The following is a 24,034-nucleotide window of genomic DNA, read 5'->3' as shown; positions in this document are numbered from 1 at the left end:
GGTGGCCAAGGTACTGGAGTTTCAGCTTTAGCATCATTCCTTCCAAAGAAATCCCAGGGCTGATCTCCTGCAGAATGGACTGGTTGGATCTCCTTGCAGTCCAAGGGACTCTCAAGAGTCTTCTCCAACACCACAGTTCAAAAGCATCAATTCTTTGGCACTCAGCTTTCTTTATAGTCCAACTCTCCTTCCAATGAATATTCGGGGTTGATTTCCTTCATGATTGACTAGTTTGATCCCCTTGCTGTCCAAGGGACTCTCAAGAGTCTTTTCCAGCACCACAGTTCAAAAGTATCAATTCTTTGGCACTCAGCCTTCTTTATGGTCCAACTCTCACATTTGTACATGACTACTGGAAAAATCATAGCTTTGACTATACAAACATTTGTTGGCAAAGTGATGTCTCTGCTTTTTAATAGGCTGTCTAGGTTGGTCATAGCTTTCTTTCCAAGGCATGTGGTAGGTCTTCAATATACAGTCATTGATTCAGCAGTGAATGAATAAAGAAATGAATGGATACCTCAAAATAATTTTACCAGAACTTATATCTGTCATCAGAACATGAGATGACTGATAACAGTTATCTCAGAGTGACCATTTGCGAGACAGCGTCCTAAGCCCTTCACATGTGGTAGCTCGTTTAATCCCCACAACAGTCCTCTAAGGACAAATACTGTTATCATGGTTCCAATTTTATCCAAAGGGGGAACTGAGACACAGAGGCTGAGCTTCTATCCAGTGTGGGTATGTGGGATGTATCTTGTGATCACATGTGAAAGTGAAGTGAAAGTGTTAGTCACTCAGTCATGTCTGACTCTGTGCGACCCCATGGGCTGTAGCCTGCCAGGCTCCTCTGTCCATGGGGTTCTCCGGGCAAGAATACTGGAATGGGCTGCCATTTCCTTCTCCAGGGGATCTTCCTGCACATATGGCTGATGCCTAAATTGTGAGCGTCTTGAAGAGCAGGTTCTCATTTTATATTTCACTTGATTTATTTTGAATTTTTAAATTATATTTTATTTATTTTTGGCCACACTGAGTGGCATGTGGGGTCCTTGGTTCCCCGACCAGGGATCGAAACTGTGCTCCTTATGTTGGCAGTCTTCACCACTGGAAAACCAGGGAAGTCTCTATTTTGAATTTTTAAAATTATTTTTGTCTCTGGAACTCCCATTTTGCCTGGCATACAACAGAACATGAATGTTGCTGAGGGATTTTCTGACTTGGCCAACCTTTCAGGGACTCTCAGGGTGAAAGCTAGTCCGGTTTGGCTTTGCTCTTGGAATTTTTGTGTCACTTTGGGGCATAAGGGGGATTTTGTTAATTTCGGTTGGGAGCATGTTTAGTGTGGCCTTGGGTGGTGCATCTTTACCTGTTTCTTCTCCACTGTCCTTGCTCCCTGGGTTGTGTGACTCTTAACCCCCATCCCATGGTTTGGAGCTGATCCCCTGGTCCTAGGGTCCTGGGGATGACAGGGATTCATCAGGGGATAGAAAGTCCCCTGTGGAGGGGAAGGGGGCGTCTCTCACCTCCTCCTTTTTCCCAGAAAAGTTCCAGGACAGGTGAAATAAAACCTGGACCCCTGGGGCTGGTCTCCTGTGTTTTATGGATCTGCATATGTGCATTCTCAGTTGCTAAGTCTTGTCTGTCTGACTCTTCTGCCATCCCAGGGACTGTCTATGCCCTCCAGGTTCCTCTGTCTATGGAATTTCCCAGGCAAGGATACAGGAATGAGTTGCCATTCCCTTCTCCAGGGATCTTCCTGACCCAGGGATAGAACCCATGTCTCTTACGTCTCCTGAACTGGCAGGCAAATTCCTTACCTTTGAGCCACCTGGCAAGTGTTTTATATATTCAGTAGGATACAAAGGGCTCTGAAGTCATCATCACCTGTATAGATGAGGAAACTGCATGAGGAGGAGTTATGTCCAAGATCACAGTGGTCTTGGACTTGTCGTTATTAAGTGTTGCTTGCCCACAATTAATCTGGAGATATATCTTCAGACACACACACTGAGAATTCAGCTTGGCACCTTCCTTGTCTTCTCTGCCTACTCATCGAGCAAGCCAGAGCGTGTAACTAACAGCTGGCAGAATTCAGTTGATTTTGTGATGTCTTTATCTCATTTTTAATAAACAAATGTGGGTTATGGGTTGACCTGGAACAGGTAATTGAGAAATGCATTAACCCTTTATTTTCTTCCTCTGTGTTGTAGAGATTTAAAACACACTTCCTCGGGGTGACAGTTAATAAGCCAGACGGCAGGACGTCAAAGCCTCCTATCTCATTTGATAATCCGAGTCCCATTTAAAGGTAAATATGATGAAAATATTGTTTATCTCGATTATTTTGGGAGAAGGCTAATTTATGTGAATAAAATGTCAGAATTACAGGATATTTAAGGACTGTGGCCTTACAGCTCTGAGGTAGGTTTCAAGGCTTGAACCAGGTATAGAAAGCATTTCCCTCACGCTGAGGGTCAGCGGAGGAGAATGGGAACGGAGGTGTTTCTCAGGCCTGCGTCTGTGTACGTGTGTGTTCAGTCACTCGGTCGTGTCTGACTCTTAGCAACCCCGAGCACTGTAGCCCGCCAGGCTCCTCTGTACATGGGATTTTCCAGGCAAGAATACTGGCGTGGGTTGCCATTTCTTACTCCAAGGGATCTTCCCAACCCAGGGATTAAACCCAGATCCTGCACTGGCAGGCAGATCCTTCACCACTGCGCCACCGGAGACAAGGCTGGTCTCTCATGTTTAAAATGTCTTTTATTCCCTGCGTCTGCAGGCACACCTCAGAGATGCTGCAGTTGGGTTCCAGATCACCACAATAAAGCAGGTCACACATTTTTCGTTTCACAGCACATATAAAAGTTTACACCATAGTGCAGTCTATTAAATGAGCAATAAAAAAGCAATGTATGTACATTAACTAAAAAATACTTTATTGCTAAAAAGGTGGCTGACCATCGTCTGAGTGATGATGAGTTACATCATCACTTGATGGTGTAACTTATGATGGCTTCAGTGAGTTACAGCCTTTTTGCTGGTGGAGGGTCTGATCTGCTCTCAATATTGATGGCTGCTGACTGATCACAGGAGTGGTTGCCGAAGATTGGGATGGCCATGGCAATTCTTTAAATTAAGACAGCAGTGAAGTTTGCCACATAGATTCTTCCTCACTGGAGCACTTAGCGGCCACTGTAGGGTTATTCAGTGCAGTTCAGGTGCTTAGTCGTGTCCGACTCTCTGCCACCCAATGAATCGCAGCACGCCAGGCCTCCCTGTCCATCACCAACTCCCAGAGTTCACTCAGACTCACGTCCATCGAGTCCGTGATGCCATCCAGCCATCTCATCCTCTGTCGTCCCCTTCTCCTCCTGCCCCCAATCCCTCCCAGCATCAGAGTCTTTTCCAATGAGTCAACTCTTCGCATGAGGTGGCCAAAGTACTGGAGTTTCAGCTTCAGCATCATTCCCTCCAAAGAAATCCCAGGGCTGATCTGCTTCAGAATAGACTGGTTGGATCTCCTTGCAGTCCAAGGGACTCTCAAGAGTCTTCTCCAACACCACAGTTCAAAAGCATCAGTTCTTTGGCGCTCAGCCTTCTTCACAGTCCAACTCTCACATCCATACACGACCACTGGAAAAACCACGGCCTTGACTAGGCGGACCTTAGTTGGCCTAATTTCAATATTGTTGTGTCTCAGGGAACAGGGAGGCCCAAGGAGAGCATTGAGGGACAGCCAGTTGATGGGGACGTCAGAACATACAGAATATTTGTCAATTAAGTTTGCTGTCTTTTATGGACATGGTTCGTGATAACCCCAAAACAAATCACAGTAGTAACATCAAAGATCACTGATGAGCATAAACATAATAGAAATGAAAAGGTTTGAAATGCTGTGAGAATTACCGAAGTGTGACACAGACAGGAAAGGAGCAACTGGTGTTGGCAAAGTGGGGTCACTTTTCCAATAGATGGGGTCAACGAGGGGTTGCCGCAAACCTTGAATTTGTTTAAAAAGAACCAAACACAACATTTGTGAAGCGCAGTAAAGCAAAGTGCAATAAAATAAGGTGTGCCTGTATTTTAAAAGCACATTGTAACATTTTTATACATTTTAATACCACTTTTTAAAATTCATTTTTAATTGGAGGATAATTGCTTTTTAATGTTGTGTTGGTTTCTGCCATCCATCAACATGAATCAGTCATAAGCACACATATGTCCCCTCCCTATGGAACCTCCTTCCCACCTCTCACCCCATCCCAACGCTCTAGGTTGTCACAGAGCCCCAGTTTGAGTTCCGTGTGTCATATACCAAATTCCCACTAGCTATCTGTTTTACATACAGTAATATGTATGTTTTCCTGCTGCTGCTGCCGCTGCTGCTAAGTCACTTCAGTCGTGTCCAACTCTGTGCGACCTCAGAGACGGCAGCCCACCAGGCTCCCCCGTCCCTGGGGTTCTCCAGACAAGAACACTGGAGTGGGTTGCCATTTCCTTCTCCAATGCATGAGAGTGAAAAGTGAAAGTGAAGTCACTCAGTTGTGTCTGACTCCTGGTGACCTCATGGACTGCAGCCTACCAGGCTCCTCCTATTCTCTTAATTTGTCTCACCCTCCCTTCCCCCTTAAATAGAATATTTTCCAGCTAATGTTCTAATGATTTCATGTTATTAGAATCTGAGTTTGTGATGTCTTAGTTAAAATATTTTGTGTTTGCAAGTAACATACGGCTAGAGACGTAGAAAATCAGGCAAGTCTCATCTGTAAAACTAGAAGGACAGGTTTTTTTCCAAAGCATGAGATTATATGGTCTGCCCTGGACACTGCCCCCAAGGTTGGGTATAGAAGACAGCTATTTTTTAGTTCATTTTCTCAGTCATTCTATGAGCGCTTACCATGGGCTTCTGAATTCCCAGCTCAGCACAGTGCTGGATGCAGTAATAGGGAAGCTGTGGTTCCTGTCCCCATGGGGCTTCCTGTCCTGGGGTAACAGCAGTGACTTGTGTTATTACATTCATGCTGGTTGCTGTGGGGGCCCAGAGGAGGAAGGAATAGCCAGGCAAGTGTTCTGGGGGCTCCCTGGGGTGGTGGGAGGAGGGTGAGCCTGGCTGAGACCGGATGGATTGGGAGGTACCTTGGGAGGTAAAGGGCAGAGTCAAGCCAAGGGCTCTGGGGTTGGAGCACAGGGCAAGGTGAAGGCTGACAGTGGAGGGGCAGGGGGACAGGGAGGCGGAGGCTTGAGTCTGAAGGGAGCAGTCAGAGCCTCAGCACCGAGGAACTGTGCTCAGGGCTGCGGACTGACTGGGGGGCACTGGGAAGCCAGTGCAGGTGTTTTGACCTGATCATTTGGTAATCTCTGGTTCAACCAGTTTGGTAATCCCTGGGGATGGACCGGTTAGTGCTGGTGAGAGCAGCTCTGGGGTGGCAGGCGCCAGGGTCACTGAGCCGGCATCTCGCATTGGGGGTGTGTGTGTGCGTGTGTGTGCGCGTGTGCACGCAGTGTGTGCGCATGAGCACACATGGCAGAGTTGTCCCTATCACTGAGGTGGGGAGCAAGGTTGGTGGGGAGAATACATTTGGCTTGAGGCCTGTGGAATATGAGGAATTCATAGGTTGTTGGATACATTTGTACATGAGGGGCTTCCCTAGTGACTCAGATGGTAAAGAATCTGCCTGCAATGCAGGAGGTCCAGGTTCAGTCCCTGGGTCAGGAAGATCCCCTGGAGAAGGATATGGCAACCCACTCCAGGATTCTTGCCTGGGAAATCCCATGGACAGAGGGGCCTGGTGGGCTACAGTCCATGGGGTCGCAGAGTCAGATATGACTGAGTGAATTAACACTTTTCTCACTTTCATAAATTCTTTGGAAGCAGGAGATTGGACTTTGGTGCACATAATTGCAACTCCGCCCCCACCCCCTGCCGCTGCCTGAGGAGTATCGAACAGGAACATTCCAAAAGGAAAAGGGGCCATACTGAACATTTCTTGTGGGCTTGAGTAGTTTAGAAAGGTAGGCAAAAGGAGCATTTGTTTTTTACTTTTTCAATTCCAATTGATATTATTTTAGTGATGTTTAATGGATAAAACCCTGGGCATGCTTTCCTTCTGGCATCAGTCAAATGCTTGACCTGATTATGCCCCCTGCCATGGATATGGACAAAATGTTATGAAATTAAAATCACAGCTTACCAGGGGCTTCCCTGGTGGCTCACTCTGTAAAGAATCTGCCTGCAATGCAGGAAACCTGGGTTCTGTCCCTGGGTCATTGCCCCAGAAATTCCATGGGCAGAGGAGCCTAGTGGGGCTACGGTCTACAGGGTCGCAAGAGCTGGACACGACTCAGTGGCTAAAGCACCACCAGGACCTCAGTTTAATACATAGCCCAGAGGCTGGTCAATGCCTGTTGTAGCTACAGGACCTCAGTTTAATACATAGCCCAGAGGCCGATCAATGCCTGTTGTAGCTACAGGACCTCAGTTTAATACATAGCCCAGAGGCCAGTCAATGCCTGTTGTAGCTACAGGACCTCAGTTTAATACATAGCCCAGAGGCCGGTCAATGCCTGTTGTAGCTACTGCTCTGTTGGTGTGGCTTCTCAACTGTGCAGAGGGGCTGTGGAGGTTTTATTTTTTTGTGGTAAGATTAATACATGTTTCTTGTAGGAATTTTAAATTGAAAGCTCTAGCAAGCCCCAGAAAAGGGGAAGACAACCAATCATAAGAACCAACCCAATTGTAATCTATTATTGTTATTTCTTGCGGTCTTTCTGGTTCATTTCTATGCAGCTGTGCCATTTCATCCAAAGGGTTTAGTGTCATACATTATAAAGGGAAGGTGTGACCTTTAGCAGGATCTGGAAGTTTGGGGCATCGCACATGGGTCCTGACAGTGGCTATGTTCTAGGTGGGGAACAGATCCATATACGTAGAGGCAAGATGCTTTAATGGTCTAGTGAGTAGTCTACTTGGGGTGTAGCATAGGTTGGATTTGGGGGAAATTTAAATGGAAATGAATGATGGCACAGATGATGGAAGTTTTGTTCATCTGAAATTATGTGAGCTTGTCCCCAGTTCTATTAAAAATCTTCATCCTCCTTTTACCCATTTTGCATCACAAAGCATGATCGCATAAACGATGCAGGGAGACTAGCCTATCAGTGTGACTTGGGGGTGAGGGTGAAGCTGGGAGGGAGTCAATGTATGTAGCTTTAGAGATTTGGGGGGAATAGTTCCTTTTTAAATTTTTGCTTGTTTGTTTCTCCAGGAGAATATGAAATTATTACTCAGGCTTCTTTGCTTCATCACTTTACTGATACCTTCTCTGGAGGCTGGTGAGTAAAGCATTTCCTTGTGTTCCTGTCCGCTAAGAAAATCTGTTACGTAGAATACCTGTGGTACCTTCCTGAACAGCATCATTTTTCTTAGCTGTGTCTTTGGATTTCCAGGTCACAGAACTGTATTGCTGGATGCCCTTTCAACATCTTTACTTTTCATTCTCTCATTTGTCCACTGGGAAGCTGAAGCCCAGGGAGGTTAGGAGCCACGGTCATGAGGCTATTTCAGAGCAAGAGCTGTAATCCATACCACCAGCGTCTAGTCCACGTCTCTCCCCACTTTGTTGCTGCTTAAAGAGTATACTCTGGGGCTTCCTGGCTTTCTTTTGGAAGAGGTATAAAATGCAGTCTTTATGAACCCACAGCTGACAATTTATTGTCTCCATTTATTCATCTTCACTCTTCCCCTCTCCCTCTCTTACTGCAAATGCATTTAGCCCTACTATGTGCCGGGCTCTGCTACTGGGGCTACAACCATCAATAATCCAAACAGAAATATCTATCTGCATGGGGTTTACATTCCAGTAATGAACAGAGACAATACCTTAGATAACTAAATACATATTATGTCATATGTTGGTAAGTGTAGAGAGGAAAAAAAAAAAAAAGCAGGAAAAGGAAGGTATAAAGTTTTGGCATTGGGGTGGGCAGAAGGTTCCATTTTTTTTTGATAGTGTGGCCAAGAAAGATCTCATCAAGAAGTTGACCTTTGACTTGACCCTGAAGGAGGGGGTGGAGGGAGCTACACAGAGCAGGGTGGGGGTGGAGAAATACTCTAGGCAGCCTGTGCCAAGGTCCTGAGGCCAGGAGTACTGGCATGCTCCAGGAACTAAAATCTGCTGTGGCTAGAACAGAGTGAAAGGCGAGGGGTATGACTTGAGTGATAGAGATTAGGGGAGGGTTGATCGTGTAGAAAACTTAGCACCCTTTATAAGGATCTTGGCTTGTACTCTGAAATGGGAAGACTGTGTAGGTTTCCAGTTTAAACCTAGAGAGGCGATTTTTTTGTTGTTGTTGCGCTCTATGGCTTGTGGGAACTTAGTTTCCCAACCAAGGATTGAACCCAGGCCCTCTACCGTGAAAGTGTGGAGTCCTCACCACTGGACTGCCAGAAAATTTCTATATTTTACAGGCTCATTCTGGCTCTTCTACTGTGAACAGACCATTGGGAGGCAAAGGGAGAAACAGGCCAGTTAGGACATGGTTACAGTGGTTCAGGCAAGCTATGAAAGTAAGCTATTCAAGGGTGACAAGGAGAACTGAGTTGTCAGAGTCTGGATATACTTTGATGACAGAGCCAAGAGGATTTTCAGATAGAGCAGATGTGAGTGTGAGGGACAGAGGGTTTTAGTCTGAGCACATGGAAAGTGGAGTTGCCATTATGGGAGGGGGAAGGTCACGTGTTCAGACTGGACATGTTAAGGTTGTTGCTGTTGTTCAGTTGCCAAGTTGTGTCCGACTCTTTGTGACCCCACGGACTGCAGCACGCCAGGCTTCCCTGTTCCTTTACCATCTCCCAGAATTTGCCCAAATTTATGTGCATCGAGTCGGTGATGCCATCCAACCATTTCATTCTCTGCCACCCTCTTCTCTTGCCCTCAGTCTTTCCCAGCATCAGAGTCTTTTCCAGTGAGTTGGCTCTTCACATCATGTGGCCAAAGTATTTATCTTCAGCATCAGCCCTTCCAATGAATATTCAGGGTTGGTTTCCTTTAGGACTGACTGTGTTTTATCTCCTTGCTGTCCAAGGGCCTCTTAAGAGTCTTCTCACCACAAGAGCTGTCTGTTAGATGTCTACATAGTGATTTGATTAAGCAGTCTGGAGCTAGAGACTGGAGGAATAAAGTTGAAGACCTTGGCAAGCAGCTGGTATTTGAACTCTGAGTCTTGATGGGGAGTGAGAAAAGAACAGAGCATCGGGGAGTGAACTCCGCAGCTCTCCAAGAATGAGTGGGCAGGCTCCCACTCACCAAGAGCCAGTGACAGACTGGCCAGAAATGTAGGAGGAGAGCCAGTGTCCTGGAAGCCAAGTGAAGAGCCTATTTCAAGGATGAGGATAACACGTGTCCAGTACAATGGATGGCGTCACTGACTCAATGGACATGAATTTGAGCAAACTCCAGGAGACAGTGAAGGACAGAGAGGCCTGGTGTGCTGCAGACCATGGGGTTGCAAAGAGTCAGACAGGACTGAGTGACTGAACAATATAGCAGCAATGCAGATGTGTAGGATGATGTTTCAAACTCGTTGATTTAGCAACTTAAAAGTCATAGGTGACTTGGTCAGAAGAGTTTTGGTGGAGCGGTGGGGCAAACCCCAGATAAACAGGAGAGTGTGTTGAACTGAGTTCTTAAGGCTTATTCTTTTATCACTGTTAATTGTTATTGCTACTGCTATTCCTAGGAGTCCAGTCCTGGCTCAGTGCAGGTACCATGCTGAGCGCCTAGCCACTTTTGTTTCAATACTGTTTTTAAGCAGCTTTAAAGGAGGTTATTATAGACTCACGTTTAAGGTATTCAGTTTGATGTGCTGGCATACATAGTCACCCATGAAACCATCGCAATCCCAGATAATATTGAAATGAGTGTAAATTGGTTTAGAGAGACTGGACTACTTAACAATACTGAGTCTTCTGATCAAAGAATGAAGTATAGATGTCTTCACTGTCTTTGATCTCTTAACATTTATTTAAATAAATTTAATCTTTATAAATTTATTTTGCAGTTTTCATTGGATTGGTCTGATGCATCTTTGTCAGATTTATCCTTAATTATTCATATCTATTGAGGCTTTTATAAAGGGTATTTTCAAAAATCCAGTTTCTAATGGTTTCTGATAATATAAACTCATTCCTATTTGCATATTCATATTATATCCCACAACTGAGGAACCCCTCTAGATCTTTTGTAGATTTCTTTGCATATTAAAGATTTTATAGCATATTCTACATAGATAATCATGTCATGTGCAAATAGACATTTTATTTTCTCCTTCAATCTTAATGCCATTTCTTTTTCTTGCCCTAATACATGAATTAGGTCTTCCAATACAATGTTGAATAAAAGTGGTTAGCGTGGGCATTCTTACCTTCTTGCTAATCTTATATATGATAGCTGTAAGTTTTTTATAGCTGTTCTCTATTAGGTTTAGGAAGTTCCCACCTATTTCTAGTTTTGTTTGTTGCTGGTTTTCTTGGATAAGGACCCAACTTTGCATTCTTAGCGTGTTATGTACCTCACAATGCACTGTTGGTTTTTAATATACTGTAGGATTCAATTTGCTAAGATGTTTAAAAAATTTTTGCATCTGTATTCTATGATGAAGACTTGTTTGTGGTTTCCCTGTAATGTCTTTGGTTTGGGAATTAGAATAGTACTTATTTGACAGAGTGAATTGGGAAGTATTTCTGACTCTTCCATTTTCTGAAAGAGTTTGTGTAAAATTGGTGTTTTCCTTCTATGAATATACCAGTGAAGCCATCTAGGCTTGAAATTTTGTTGTTCTTGTTGTTGGGTTTTTTCCTTAAATTTTTTTTAATTGAAATATAGTTGATTTACAATATTCTGAAAGAACTAGCTTTTGATATCTTTGATTTTTCTCTGTTGTTTTTGTTTTTTATTTCATTGATTTTTCTCTTGGAGCCATATCATTTACTATCTTATGCTTACTTAGGTTTTACTTTTTTCTTACTTATTAAGTGGAAACTGAAGTTATTAATTTGAGATCTTGTTTCTTACAGAGGTATTTAATGCTACTGACTTTCCTCTAGGTATTTTTTTCCTTTGCGTGACACAAGTGTTGATATGTTATATTTTATCATTCAGATCAAAATGCTTTCTAATTTCCTCTTATTTCTTCTTTGATGCATGGGTTATTTAGAATTTTTTTTAAGGTTTTAAACTCATCAGTGAATTCCTAGATATTTTTCTGTTATTGATTTCTAATTTAATTCAGAGAACATACTTTGAACCCTTTGAAGTTTGTTAACTGTTGGGTTATGAACAAGAATATGGCTTATCTTGATAAGCTTTCTTGTGTGCAGTTAAAAAGAATGTGTATTTGGTTGTTGGGTAAGATCTTCTGTAAATACTAATTATGCCAGATTGGTTGATAGTGTGGTTCCAATCTTCTTCTACATCCTTGCTGGTGTTCTGTCTCATTGTTCTGTTTGTTCTGTCAGCTACTGTGAGTGGTGTTGAAATCTCTTGACTCTAATTGTAGGTTTCTCTCTTTCTTTTTGCAGTTCTATCAGATTTTGCTTTATGAATTTTGAAACACTGTCAATAGGTGAATAAATGTCTAAGATTACCATGCACCTCTTGACAAATGACTCCTTTGTCGTAATTAAATGACTTTCTACCCCTGGAAATATGCTTTAGTGTAAAATCTACTTTGATAATAATGTAGTAACCATTCAAATCTTCTTTTAATCAGCATAATATTTCTCTCCCCTCTCCGCTTTGACTTTTAAGGTGTTTTTACACTTCAAGTGTGTATATGTGTGGGTTTGTGTGTATGTTAGCATATAGTAGGATCCTTTTTTTTAAATCACATCTGACTATCTCTGCCTTTCAATTGGGTTACTTATACCATGAAAAAAATATAATATGATTATTAGTATATTTGGGTTTTATTTTAGGATCTTGTGATTTTATTTTCTCCTTGTACTATTATTACTTTGTTATCTTTTCTCTCTCTCTCTCTTTTTTTTTTGCTGCCTTTTGGATAAATTGAGAATTTTCATGATTTATTTTATCTTCTGTGTTGGCTTATAATAACTTTAAAAAAATAGCTGCCCTAGTGCTTATGGTATCCGTCTTTAACTTATCAGAAATGGCAACCTACTCCAGTTGCCTGGAAAATCCCATGGATGGAGGAGCCTGGTTGGCTATTGTCCATGGGGTTGCAAAGAGTCAGACACGACTGAGCGACTTCACTTAAGCGACTTTTATATACCTTCAAGTGACTGTACCAGTTCACAAATAGTATAAAAAACCTAGAATACATCCACTTCTCCCTTCTCAAACTTTGCCCCATTGTTTCCATGCATGTTATGTCTTCAGATGTTATACGTCTCACAATCATTGTTTTTGCTTTAAACATTTAATTATCTTTCAGTACAGTTCAGTTGCTCAGTTGTTTCTGACTCTTTGCGACCCCATGGACTGACTGCAGCATGCCAGGCTTCCCTGTCCATCACCAACTCCTGGAGCCTGCTCAAAGTCATGTCCGTCGAGTCGGTGATGCCATCCAACCATCTCATCTTCTGTTGTCCCCTTCTCTTCCTGCCTTCAATCTTTCCCAGCCTCAGAGGCTTTTCCAATGAGTCAGTTCTTTGTATCAGGTAACCAAAGTATTGGAGCTTTGGCTTCAGCATCAGTCCTTCCAATGAATATTCAGGACTGATTTCCTTTTGGATTGAAAAGTTTGATTTCCTTGCAGTCCCAGGGACTCTCGAGGATCTTCTCCAACAGCACAGTTTAAAAGCATCAGTTTTTCACTGCTCAACTTTCTTTATGGTCCATCTCTCACACCCATACGTGACTACTGGAAAAACCATAGCTTTGACTATATGGACCTTTGTTGGTATACTGTCTCTGCTTTTTAATATGCTGTCTAGGTTTGTCCTAGCTTTTCTTCCAAGGAGCAAGCATCTTTTAATTTCATGGCTGCAGTGACCATCTGCAGTGATTTTGGAGCCCAAGAAAATAAAGTCTGTCACTGTTTCCATTGTTTCCCCATCTATTTGCCATGAAATGATCTTTAGTTATCTTTAAAGAGATTTAAATAAAATGAAAAGCTCTTAATGACTACCCATGTAGTAAATGTTTCTGGGGCTATTTATTCCTTTATGTAGATTAATTTTTTTTCATCTGATACTATTTTTTTCTTTCTTTCTAAAGGACCTCCTTACATTTTTTGTCAGTACAAGTGTGCTGGTGATAGTTTATATATATATGTGAAGATAAATATAAAAAAGTAATATTTTAAAAGTATGAAAAAGTATTTTGCCTCTATTTCTTTATTTTGCCTCTATTTCTGCCTCTATAATTTATTCAAGCAAGATAATCAGTGAATACAAAAATAATTGAGTGAAAAGTATTTATAGACTATGCACATAATCTCAAAATACCACCTTTCAAGTTGCTTATTAATTGAAAAGAGACATTGTATAGTTGAAAGACCTGGAGGATAAAATTTAGCTGGATGATCCAATTTTGCATCACTGAAAATGGAGCATAGTGATAATTATGTGTTTTCTGTGACGACAGAATAGGGATGAATATTATTAACCAGGTATTACCAATTGTCTGACTTGAATTTTGCAGTGTTGCCTCTATTTCTGAAAGATACTTTCCCTGGATATAGAGTTCTAGGTAGATGATTTTTTTTTTCCTTTTAGTACTTACCTTTATTCTTTTCTCTTTGGCTTGTATTGTTTCTGGTAAGAAGGCTGCATCGTTTTTGTCTTATGTGGTGTGGTTTTCTTCATGTTTCTTTGGCTTGGGGATCATTGTGGCTTTGGGGTCTGTGGGTACGTCATTTTCATAAAATTCTGAAAAATTTCAAATTTTATTTTTTCAAAGAGTTTTCCTGTTCCAGGGAGACAGGCCTTCTCCTGCCCTTCAGGGATGCATGTTACATGAATTGAGGAGTGCTCAGTCCTGTAGTCCTCCAGAACTCGCTCCTCCTCTGGGTGCAGCTGTCATCTCTTTGGTATCCTGCCCTCCGGCCTCCTGGTTTACCTGGATTCCCAGGTCCACCTCCTCAGCTCAAGAAGGAACACTGGGTTTTGCCTCCTTTCCTCCCTGCAGTGCCACAGTTTAGAATCCCCCTCTACACAGTACTTTGGGGAAACTCTAGGGTTCCCCTCCTTTTGTGTCCTGACTTTGTGGTATTTCTGTCCTTTGTTCCCTGACATTCAATGTCTTGAACATTGTTGGTTCTTATACTTTGTCCAATTTTTTTAGCTGTTCAGGTGGGAGGGCAAATTACGGTTATTCCATCTTTTTACTGAAACAGCTCTACAGAGGGGATGAGAGAGGTTAAATAACTTGCTCAAGGACACAGGTAGTAAGTGACTAGAAATCTTTCAGACTTCCAGGATAATTCTCCTAATTGTCAGGTTCTTAACTTCTCCTGTATAACACAAAGAAAGGCAGTGTCAAAGAATGCTCGAACTGTTGCACAATTGCACTCATCTCACATGCTAGTAAAGTAATGCTCAAAATTATCCGAGCCAGGCTTCAGCAATACGTGAACCATGAAATTCCAGATGTTCAAGCTGGTTTTAGAAAACACAGAGGACCCAGAGATCAAATTGCCAACATCTGCTGAATCATCGAAAAAGCACTCATTTCACATGCTAGTAAAGTAATGTTCAAAATTCTCCAAACCAGGCTTCAGCAATATGTGAACCATGAACTTCCAGATGTTCAAGCTGGTTTGAGAAAAGGCAGAGGGACCAGAGATCAAATTGCCAACATCTGCTGGATCACCGAAAAAGCAAGAGAGTTCCAGAAAAACATCTATTTCTGCTTTATTGACTATGCCAAAGCCTTTGACTGTGTGGATCACAATAAACTGTGGAAAATTCTGAAAGAGATGGGAATACCAGACCATCTGACCTGCTTCTTGAGAAACCTGTATGCAGGTCAGGAAGCAACAGTTAGAACTGGACATGGAACAACAGACTGGTTTCAAATAGGAAAAGGAGTGCGTCAAGGCTGTATATTGTCACCCTGCTTATTTAACTTCTATGCAGAGTATGTCATGAGAAACGCTGGGCTAGAAGGAGCACAAGCTGGAATCACGATTGCCGGGAGAAATATCAATAACCTCAGATATGCAGACGATACCACCTTTATGGCAGAAAATGAAGAGGAACTAAAAAGCCTCTTGATGAAGGTGAAAGAAGAGAGTGAAAAGGTTGGCTTAAAGCTCAACATTCAGAAAACTAAGATCATAGCATCTGGTCCCATCACTTCATGGGAAATAGATGGGGAAACTGAAAACAGTGTCAGACTTTAATTTTGGGGCTCCAAAATCACTGCAGATGGTGGTTGTAGCCATGAAATTAAAAGACATTACTTGGAAGAAAAGTTACGACCAACCTAGATAGCATATTGAAAAGCAAAGACATTACTTGGCCAACAAAGGTCCGTCTAGTCAAGGCTATGGTTTTTCCTGTGGTCATGTATGATGTGAGAGTTGGACTGTGAAGAAAGCTGAGTGCCGAAGAACTGATGCTTTTGAACTGTGGTGTTAGAGAAGACTCTTGAGAGTCCCTTGGACTGCAAGGAGATCCAGCCAGTCTATCCTAAAGGAGATAAGTCCTGGGATTTCTTTGGAGGGAATGATGCTGAAGCTGAAACTCCAGTACTTTGGCCACCTCATGCAAAGAGTTGACTCATTAGAGAAGACCCTGATGCTGGGAGGGTTTGGGGGCAGGAGGAGAAGGGGACAACAGAGGATGAGATGGCTGGATGGCATCACTTACTTGATGGACGTGAGTCTGAGTGAACTCTGGGAGTTGGTGATGGACAGGGAGGCCTGGCGTGCTGCGATTCATGGCGTGGCAAAGAGTTGGACATGACTGAGCGACTGAACTGAACTAACACTCTCCTGTATAACACAAATTAATATATTTAATAACTGGTGTTTTTATTTAGATAGTCCATGAAGAAACGTTGACAAATTTCTTACAGAAATGACTTTCCCTTTCTCCTTTTTAAAGATAAATGTGAGGAGCATGAAGAGAAAATTACATTAGTTTCCCCCGCACATGAAATTGACGCCCGTTCGTGTCCTCTCATCACAAGTGTACACAAAGAGCCTATAACTTGGTATAAAAATGACAGCACAACAGCTGTATCTACAGAAAGAGGATCCAGGATTCATCAGCACAAAGACAAGCTCTGGTTTGTTCCTGCTGAAGTGGAGGATTCAGGAGCTTACTACTGCTCGGTGAGGTAAGCAAGCGCTAAGTACGTTACAAACATGTGATGTCTGTTCCTGCAATACTTCAGGACAGAAAAAAAAAATTTTTTTTAATGAATCTATTTTGATTTATTTTAGAAATTCAACTTACTGCCTCAAAATTAAAATAGTGGTAGAGTTTGTGCAGCATGAGCCTAACTTGTGTTACAGTGAAAGAACTGTGTTTACCCAGAGACTACTGACCGCGGGAGACGGACAGCTTGTATGTCCTTACTTGGATTTTTTAAAAGATGAAAACAATGAGTTACCCCAAGTACAGTGGTATAAGGTAATTTTCTATTACATATGGCCTTTTACTTCTCTAGCAAATAAAACAGTTTGCTCTTATAGACAATAGGATGAATCTGCAAAGTACTTTTGGCAGATTATTTGCTTTTGAGTGGTGAAACTTCATAGAGCATTTTAAAAGTTTTATGGTTGTATGTGTTTAATTTGCAGCTTAACTAAAAATTTACTGTCATTTTTGTGTAATAGGGCACAGCTGAGAAAAGTACAGTGGGCACGTAAGATGTTTAAAGATGATTATATATTTAGGGTTTTTTAAAGTGACTCTTTGTTACAAAGTATGTTATTTCATGTTTTATTATAACTATTAAGTGGTCCTTAGATAACTTTAGTGGTTTCTATAACTGGAAAGTGATCAGCTAGCACTGCATGGCATACATCAGATTCTGGTATCTTTGATGTACCTGGCTTGTTGGAGCTTACATGGATAATCATTTTTTAGAGGTCTAAAAATACAAAATAATAATAATACAAAAAGAGTGGAAGTATATCATTACTAAGAAACTGTAGTTAGCATTCTTTCCTCAAACATTTTTTTCTTACAAAGTAGATTTGTCTCCAGTTGTCTTCAAAGTGCAAGACTCATAGGCATAAAAATGTAATATCCTGGGAATATAATTATGACTTTGCCAAAAAAAAAAAGCAAAATTAAAACTTCCGTGCAAGGACCTTTCTATTCACATATACTTGACTGTGTGTCCTAGTCCATTAGTCGTATCTGACTCTTTGCGACCCCACAGACTGTAGCCCACCAGGCTCCTCTGTCCATGGTGTTTCCCAGGCAAGAATGTTGGAGTGGGTTGCCCTTACATGAATGCAACTATGACTAATTGGTTTTCAATGCTTCCTTTCCTCCTGTCTAGGATTGCAAACCTCTACTTCTTGACAATGTAAACTTTGCTGGAGTAACAAATAAGCTGATCATCACAAATGTGAACACAACACACAGTGGGCACTATATGTGTCTTGCATCGTACACACACTTGGGAAAGCAGTATCGTGTCACCCGGGCGATAAAGCTGATTACTCTGGGTGAGTCATAGCTGCAGTCCTGGGAGTTTAAATCCGGGAAGGTCCAGAGACCATGAGTAATATCACCTTCACTGTCTACAGAGGGACCAAGTCCAAGAGAAGCTTGATGACTTGCTAGAGGTCACCTGGCTTTAGTGTTTGTTGCTATATGCTACTTAAGTGTTTTCATTCCTGTTTCAGACGCAGTGCTGATTAAACAGATGGGATGAGCTGAGTTTTCCAGCTGAACTAGGAGGCTTGTTTTTGGGCGTAGCTAAAGATGGTTCTCTAGAGGCTTCAGGGACTCCTCTGGCTAGTACTGGGGAAAGGACAGTTCTGAGACCTCTCACCTGGGGAGTCTGGGTGTCTAGCAGTTGTTGATGGACCCCAACGGACCTTGAAATAAGTTACACTTTTTCAAAAACATCTTTTTATTTTGTACTGGAGTATAGCTAATTAACAACACTGCGATAGTCTCAGGTGCACAGCGAAGGGGCTAAGCCACACATGTACATGGATCCATTCTTCCCCAAACTCCCCTCCAGGCAGCCACATGACATTAAGCAGAGGTCCCTGTGCTATACAGTAGGCCCTGTCAGTTATCCACTTTAAATACAGCAGTGTGTACACGTCCATCCCAAACTCCCTAACGATCCCTTCCCTGCACCCTTCCCCCCTGGTAACCATAAGCTGAAGTCCCCACAGGGCTTCTTTGATTTCCTCAATCTGCATAAGCCACTCTTAAAATCAGTAAATGACTCTTCATAGTTAAAAATTAATCAATCCACAGTATGGTGAGTACTCTGCCAGGGTCAGTGAGGGAAGACCACAGTGGTGACAGCAAATATATATTTTATATATATTGTTGGTTGTCCATTTTAAATATATCCATAAGTCTATGAGTCTCTTTCTGTTTTGTAAGTTCCTTTGTATCATTTCTTTTAGCTTGATGGGGGGATGTCATACGATATTTCCCCTTTACCGTCTGACTGAGTTCACTCAGTAGGACAATCTCTAGGTCCATCCGTGTTGCTGAAAATGGCATTATTGCATTCTTTCTAATGGTGTGTAATATTCCACTGACTACTTGTATCACAGCTTCTTTATCCATGGAATAAGCTCCACTCTTGTCAGGTCTTTGTTAACCCAGTCACGTAACTTCTCTAAGCTGGTTTCCTTTTCTGTAAGCAGATTCAAGCTTCCAAGGTTGTTGTGAACTGTGTTGCTGATCAGGCGTGCTCAGCTTATAGTCATGTGCCTGGTGCCTGATAGCTGAGAAATGAATAGGTGCATGCCAGTTTTTCTTGTTAGTTATCCTGAGGCTGCTATCACCATATTTCATATTAAAAACTATTTTAAAATAGAACAAATGCGCCTTTATAAGTTACCTGGAGATGGGCAGCATGCTCAACCTTTCTCTCAATACTAGATTTCCTAAGCTTTCAGTAATGTATGAAGAGGGTTACTCCCATGAACTTATGGTTACCAGAGGGAAAGAATGGGGGTTAGGGATAGTTAGGGAGTTTGGGAAGGACATGTACACACTGCTATATTTTAAATGGATAACCAGCAAGAACCTACTGCATAGCACAGGGAACTCTGCCCAACGTTACGTGGCAGCCTGGATGGGAGGAGAGTTTGGAGGAGAATGGATACACGTGTATGTATGGCTGAATCCCTTTGCTGTCCACCTGAAACAATCAACATTGTTAATCAGCTTTACTCTCATGTGAAATAGAAAGTTAAATTTATCAAGCTGTTTACAAAAAAAAAAGAGTTAAGTTACCCTAACCAGGACTTTGAAAAGTTAAAGCAGTCTCTACTAGTAATTATTCTGGGACAACAGGCCTAATAGGGACTATCCCAGGTAAACCCAGATGATCACTTGTCAGATAGCTGTGTTTTCTCAATTCTACAATTATTTATTTTTTCCATAGGTTAATTGTGTTGTCTCAAAACTGATTCCTTGCCTACATCCTACAAGTATCAGTGACTCCTAAATTTCAGGAGTCCTGAGTCACAACCATCCTTAGCAGCACTTCCCCGGGCATTGTGTATCTCCAGTCTGTGTGTCTTGGGGTACTGCAGCCAGACCAGCAGACCAGATTTGAGGGAAAACAGAATTTTAAGAATTCAAATGGGTTTTAACTACTTTCAGACATCTTTTCTGATCCCTCATGTAGAAATAATATAATCAGGGGTGGGGTTCTATTTTGTTTCTTTTCTAACGGTGGATTTATAAATATTTATTGGGCATTTCCTATCTTCCAGGCACTTTCTAGGTATACATTAGGGAACAAGAGAGATAATATCCTGCGCTGATGGAGCTAACAATTTTTTTAAGTAGCAGAATGAATACTAGGCATTCAAATTTGGAATTTCTAAGGTTTGGTCCCAGATCAACTCTTTAAGCCTGTCTTCTTGAGAATAAGTGAAGTTGCTCAGTCGTGTCCGACTCTTTGCGACCCCGTGGACGGTAACCTATCAGGCTCCGTGGTCCATGGGATTTTCCAGGCAAGAATACTGGAGTGGGCTGCCATTTCCTTCTCCAGGGGATCTTCCCAACCCAGGGATCGAACCTGGGTCTCCTGCATTACAGACAGATGCTTTATTGTCTGAGCCACTAAAGGACAGATTAATTTCTGGAGATTCTTGGTATTTTTCTGCCTACTTTAATAAAGTATGCCGAAATGTGTGGCATTCTTTGATAACTGTGGCTTTCACTCTTGGGTGACTTTCTGGTTAATAAAGCTCCATCCAGGGAAGCCACTTTGTTTTCCCTGATTTGCATGAAGAGATGCACTTGTCCGGAGACCCAGGGCCTGGTGATATTTGTGGTCTTTTCTGATTGTAGCACCAAACTCTGGGTTCAAAAGGGTTGAGGTGTTATGATTTTGCTGTGGCCCCTGAGTCAGCCTCCTGCCTTCACGAAAGTCCTGGCCCTCTGTCTCCTGCCATGTATACTTTGGCCCCTAGAGGCAGATGCTGTGTTGTATATATTAGTATTTGGTATATTTTGCCAAGTGTTGTCATCTTTGGAGATTCGAATCTACAAGAGACCTTGTGGGTGTTTTTCTTTCAGAGAAATCCAGAAACACAATACCTGAGATTGTGAGTCCAGCTAATGAGACAATGGAAGTGGTCTTGGGTAAGTGGGCTACAATTAGAATATGCTGAAATCAGTATTTTTTTGAACTAGAGAGTAAGATAAACGGCACCTTTAGTGCATACAACCCAAGCTGTTTACTCCATGTATCTAAAGTTAGAAAGTGGCACAGGTTGTGTCTTGTTTCTTTGGATTTTTTGCCTCTTATGGCAAACATCTAGCCACATCTCATTGACTCAGTGTTACTTTTCTATGGACAGTTACTATTCATGAAGACATCAGCCGAAAAACAAGTTCAGGGACTTCCTTGGTGGTGCAGTGGTTAAGACTTCGCCTTACGATATAAGGGGGGTGGGTTCGATCCCAGGGAGAGGAGCTAAGATCTCACCTGCCTCGTGGCCAAAGAACCAGAACATAATACAGAAGCAATATTATAACAAATTCAATAAAGACTTTAAAAATGCTCCACATAAAAAAAAAAAAATCTTAAAAAACAAAGACCAAGTTCACTAGGCCTAGGAATAAGAAATGGAATATATTTGGTGTAAGAGGGATTTCTTTTCCTGAGAGAGTTAAACTTTTAGGTAGAAGACTAAGACTATAGGCCCAGAAGATAAATTACTCTAGAGGATTATTTTTCCAAGTTAGTGATAGTGTTTTATTTCAAGAATAAAGACGTAATACTATAGGCATTCACATCTAAGCTGTGCAATACAGTAGCAGCTAGGCATGTGTGGTTATGTACATAGCTACACTAAATTAAGTAAATTTAATTAAATATTACTGCCTCAGTCAAGGGCTGACTGGCTTAGATGTGACTACGTATTAGACAGCACAGCTATAGAACATTTTTGCCAACACTGAAAGTTGTTGGAAACCACTGGTCCCAGCATAAAAAAACAGACTTTTCTTTTGTATCAGAGGATCAAAATTCAGGCTGGCATATAGAATTCTCTTCTGTAATAGTAACTGCATGAAGACAGAGAACACTTGTACAGAGATTAAAAGCTAAAATGTGTGAGCTCTGAATTCTGTACTTGGCCAAGTTGTTCTTCGTGTTGGAAGGTAATATACAGACATTCATAGATGTAAACAAAGATATGAAAACTTTAAATATTGGCCAGAAGAATTCAGAGCAGTGTTTTCAACCTTTTATTTCCCCCTTTTTTCTTCCCCTGTAGCACCTAACAGGACATTTCTCCCCAATCCTCTTTACTTTCTCAGATATTTAATGCCCAGATATGTACTCTGGCACTTTAGAGGACTGCAGACCATTGCAATAGATAGGCTTTTCTTGCGCTCCTCACTAAGAAGCACATTTTTCCCTGTTGAGAAGGCATGCTCTTGGAATGTGTACTTAAGAGCTCTCTCTAAAACCTAGATTTGATCTACAGATCTAAAAATAATAACTGCATTCAGTTCAGTCTGTCCTTTGTGTCTGACTCTTTGCGACCCCATGGACTGCAGCATGCCAGGCTTCCCTGTCCATTACCAACTCCTGGAGGTCACTCAAACTCATGTCCATCGAGTTGGTGATGCCATCCAACCATCCCATCCTCTGTCATACCCTTCTCCTCCTTCCTATATTACATTAGAAATAATTATTTTAATATACCACACTGATCAGAGGCCTGGTCACCATAGCACAAGGTTATGCTATAGTCAGGCTTTTATTTGATAAGATTTCACATTAATTACCAATAAAATGACTTAGAAAAATAGGAACTGAGGGATACTTTCTGCACTTGATTTGCGACCCCATGGATTGTAGCCTGCCAATCTCCTCTGTCCATGGGATTTCCCAGTCAAGAATACTTGAGTGGGTTGCCATTTCCGTCTCCAGAGGATCTTCCCAACCCAGGGATCAAACCTGAGTGTCCTACTTGGCAGGCAGCTTCTTTACCACTGAGCCACCTAGGAAGCCCTTTACACTTGATAAATAACATTAATTCAAACCAGTCATCCCCAGCATTTTTAATTGTGAAACACTATAGTGTTAAGCCTTATATAGGTCTTAACTTTCTTATTGAAGTCAAGTGAGACTAAGCTGACCACATGAACAGTTAACTGTTACTTGTAACAGTTACTGTAACAATTAACAATTACTTAACTTGTTCCAGAAGTGCCCACTAATGCAAAGATTAAAGAACCAACGCTTGCTGACTGTAGGGGAGAAAAGAACTTTGTTTTCTGATTGTATAATTACATACCTATAAATTTCAAGAGAACTGGGGAAAGTTAGAATAATTATTGTATTAACTGGCCAGATATAAAATTAATATACTATAGTATTAGACTTTAGCAAAAACCAGTAAGTAAACATAACGAGAAAAGAGATCCTATTGCAACAGAGCTGTCTATAAAGTATCTTCGCAAAATCTTTAGAAAATATATTGGATTTATAAGAGAGAAAAAAGCCATCCAAACAAAAAAAGTCCCCTCAATCTCTGACTTAAAAACCTCAAAAAATTGAGGATAACATTTCATAATGAACATGTACAAGCATGTTCATTGGTATATCAATCATAATTAAAAATTAGGAAATTATGTCAGAAGATATTAAGAAGAGGTGGCAAGAATACACAGAAGAACTGTACAAAAAAGATCTTCATGACCTGGATAATCACAATGGTGTGATCACTCATCTAGAGCCAGACATCCTGGAATGTGAAGTCAAGTGGGCCTTAGAAAGCATCACTACGAACAAAGCTAGTGGAGGTGATAGAATTCCAGTTGAGCTATTTCAAATCCTGAGAGATGCTGCTGTGAAAGTGCTGCACTCAATATGCCAGCAAATTTGGAAAACTCAGCAGTGGCCACAGGACTGGAAAAGGTCAGTTTTCATTCCAATCCCAAAGAAAGGCAATGCCAAAGAATCCTCAAACTACCGCCCAATTGCACTCATCTCACACGCTAGTAAAGTCATGCTCAAGATTCTCCAAGCCAGGCTTCAGCAATACACGAACCAAGAACTTCCTGATGTTCAAGCTGGTTTTAGAAAAGGCAGAGGAACCAGAGATAAAATGGTCAACATCTGCTGGATCATTGAAAAAGCAAGAGAGTTCCAGAAAAACATCTATTTCTGCTTTATTGACTATGCCAAAGCCTTTGACTGTGTGGATCACAATAAACTTTGGAAAATTCTGAAAGAGATGGGAATACCAGACCACCTGACCTGCCTCTTGAGAAATCTGTATGCAGGTCAGGAAGCAACAGTTACAACTGAACATGGAACAACAGACTGGTTTCAAATAGGAAAAGGAGTACGTCAAGGCTGTATATTGTCATCCT

General features: G+C 41.6%; 2 protein-coding genes across 3 annotated transcripts in view; both read left to right on the top strand.

Moving 5' to 3' along the window:
- Positions 1 to 7,338, top strand: part of IL1R2 (interleukin 1 receptor type 2) — a 198,842-nt gene extending 191,504 nt beyond the window's left edge. Inside the window, exons 12-13 of the transcript XR_011255768.1 lie at positions 2,217 to 2,314; positions 7,272 to 7,338. The gene's annotated coding sequence lies outside the window, so the exon portion shown is untranslated. The remainder of the gene's footprint in view (positions 1 to 2,216; positions 2,315 to 7,271) is intronic.
- The window catches only part of IL1R1 (interleukin 1 receptor type 1), a 30,242-nt gene continuing 13,483 nt past the window's right edge, over positions 7,276 to 24,034 (top strand). Inside the window, exons 1-5 of one of the 2 annotated variants that reach the window (XM_069583800.1) lie at positions 7,276 to 7,338; positions 16,079 to 16,313; positions 16,420 to 16,609; positions 17,490 to 17,658; positions 20,720 to 20,785. In XM_069583800.1, the coding sequence (XP_069439901.1) occupies positions 7,278 to 7,338; positions 16,079 to 16,313; positions 16,420 to 16,609; positions 17,490 to 17,658; positions 20,720 to 20,785 (721 nt within the window). In that variant the 5' untranslated portion in view covers positions 7,276 to 7,277. Of the gene's footprint in view, positions 7,339 to 16,078; positions 16,314 to 16,419; positions 16,610 to 17,489; positions 17,659 to 19,908; positions 20,786 to 24,034 lie in introns of those variants that run through there. The other variant, XM_069583801.1, reaches the window with a different exon arrangement.

This window comes from Ovis canadensis, chromosome 3 (assembly GCF_042477335.2).
Source record: "Ovis canadensis isolate MfBH-ARS-UI-01 breed Bighorn chromosome 3, ARS-UI_OviCan_v2, whole genome shotgun sequence".
NCBI lineage: Eukaryota > Metazoa > Chordata > Mammalia > Artiodactyla > Bovidae > Ovis > Ovis canadensis.
This window is presented reverse-complemented; position numbering and strand designations above follow the sequence as displayed.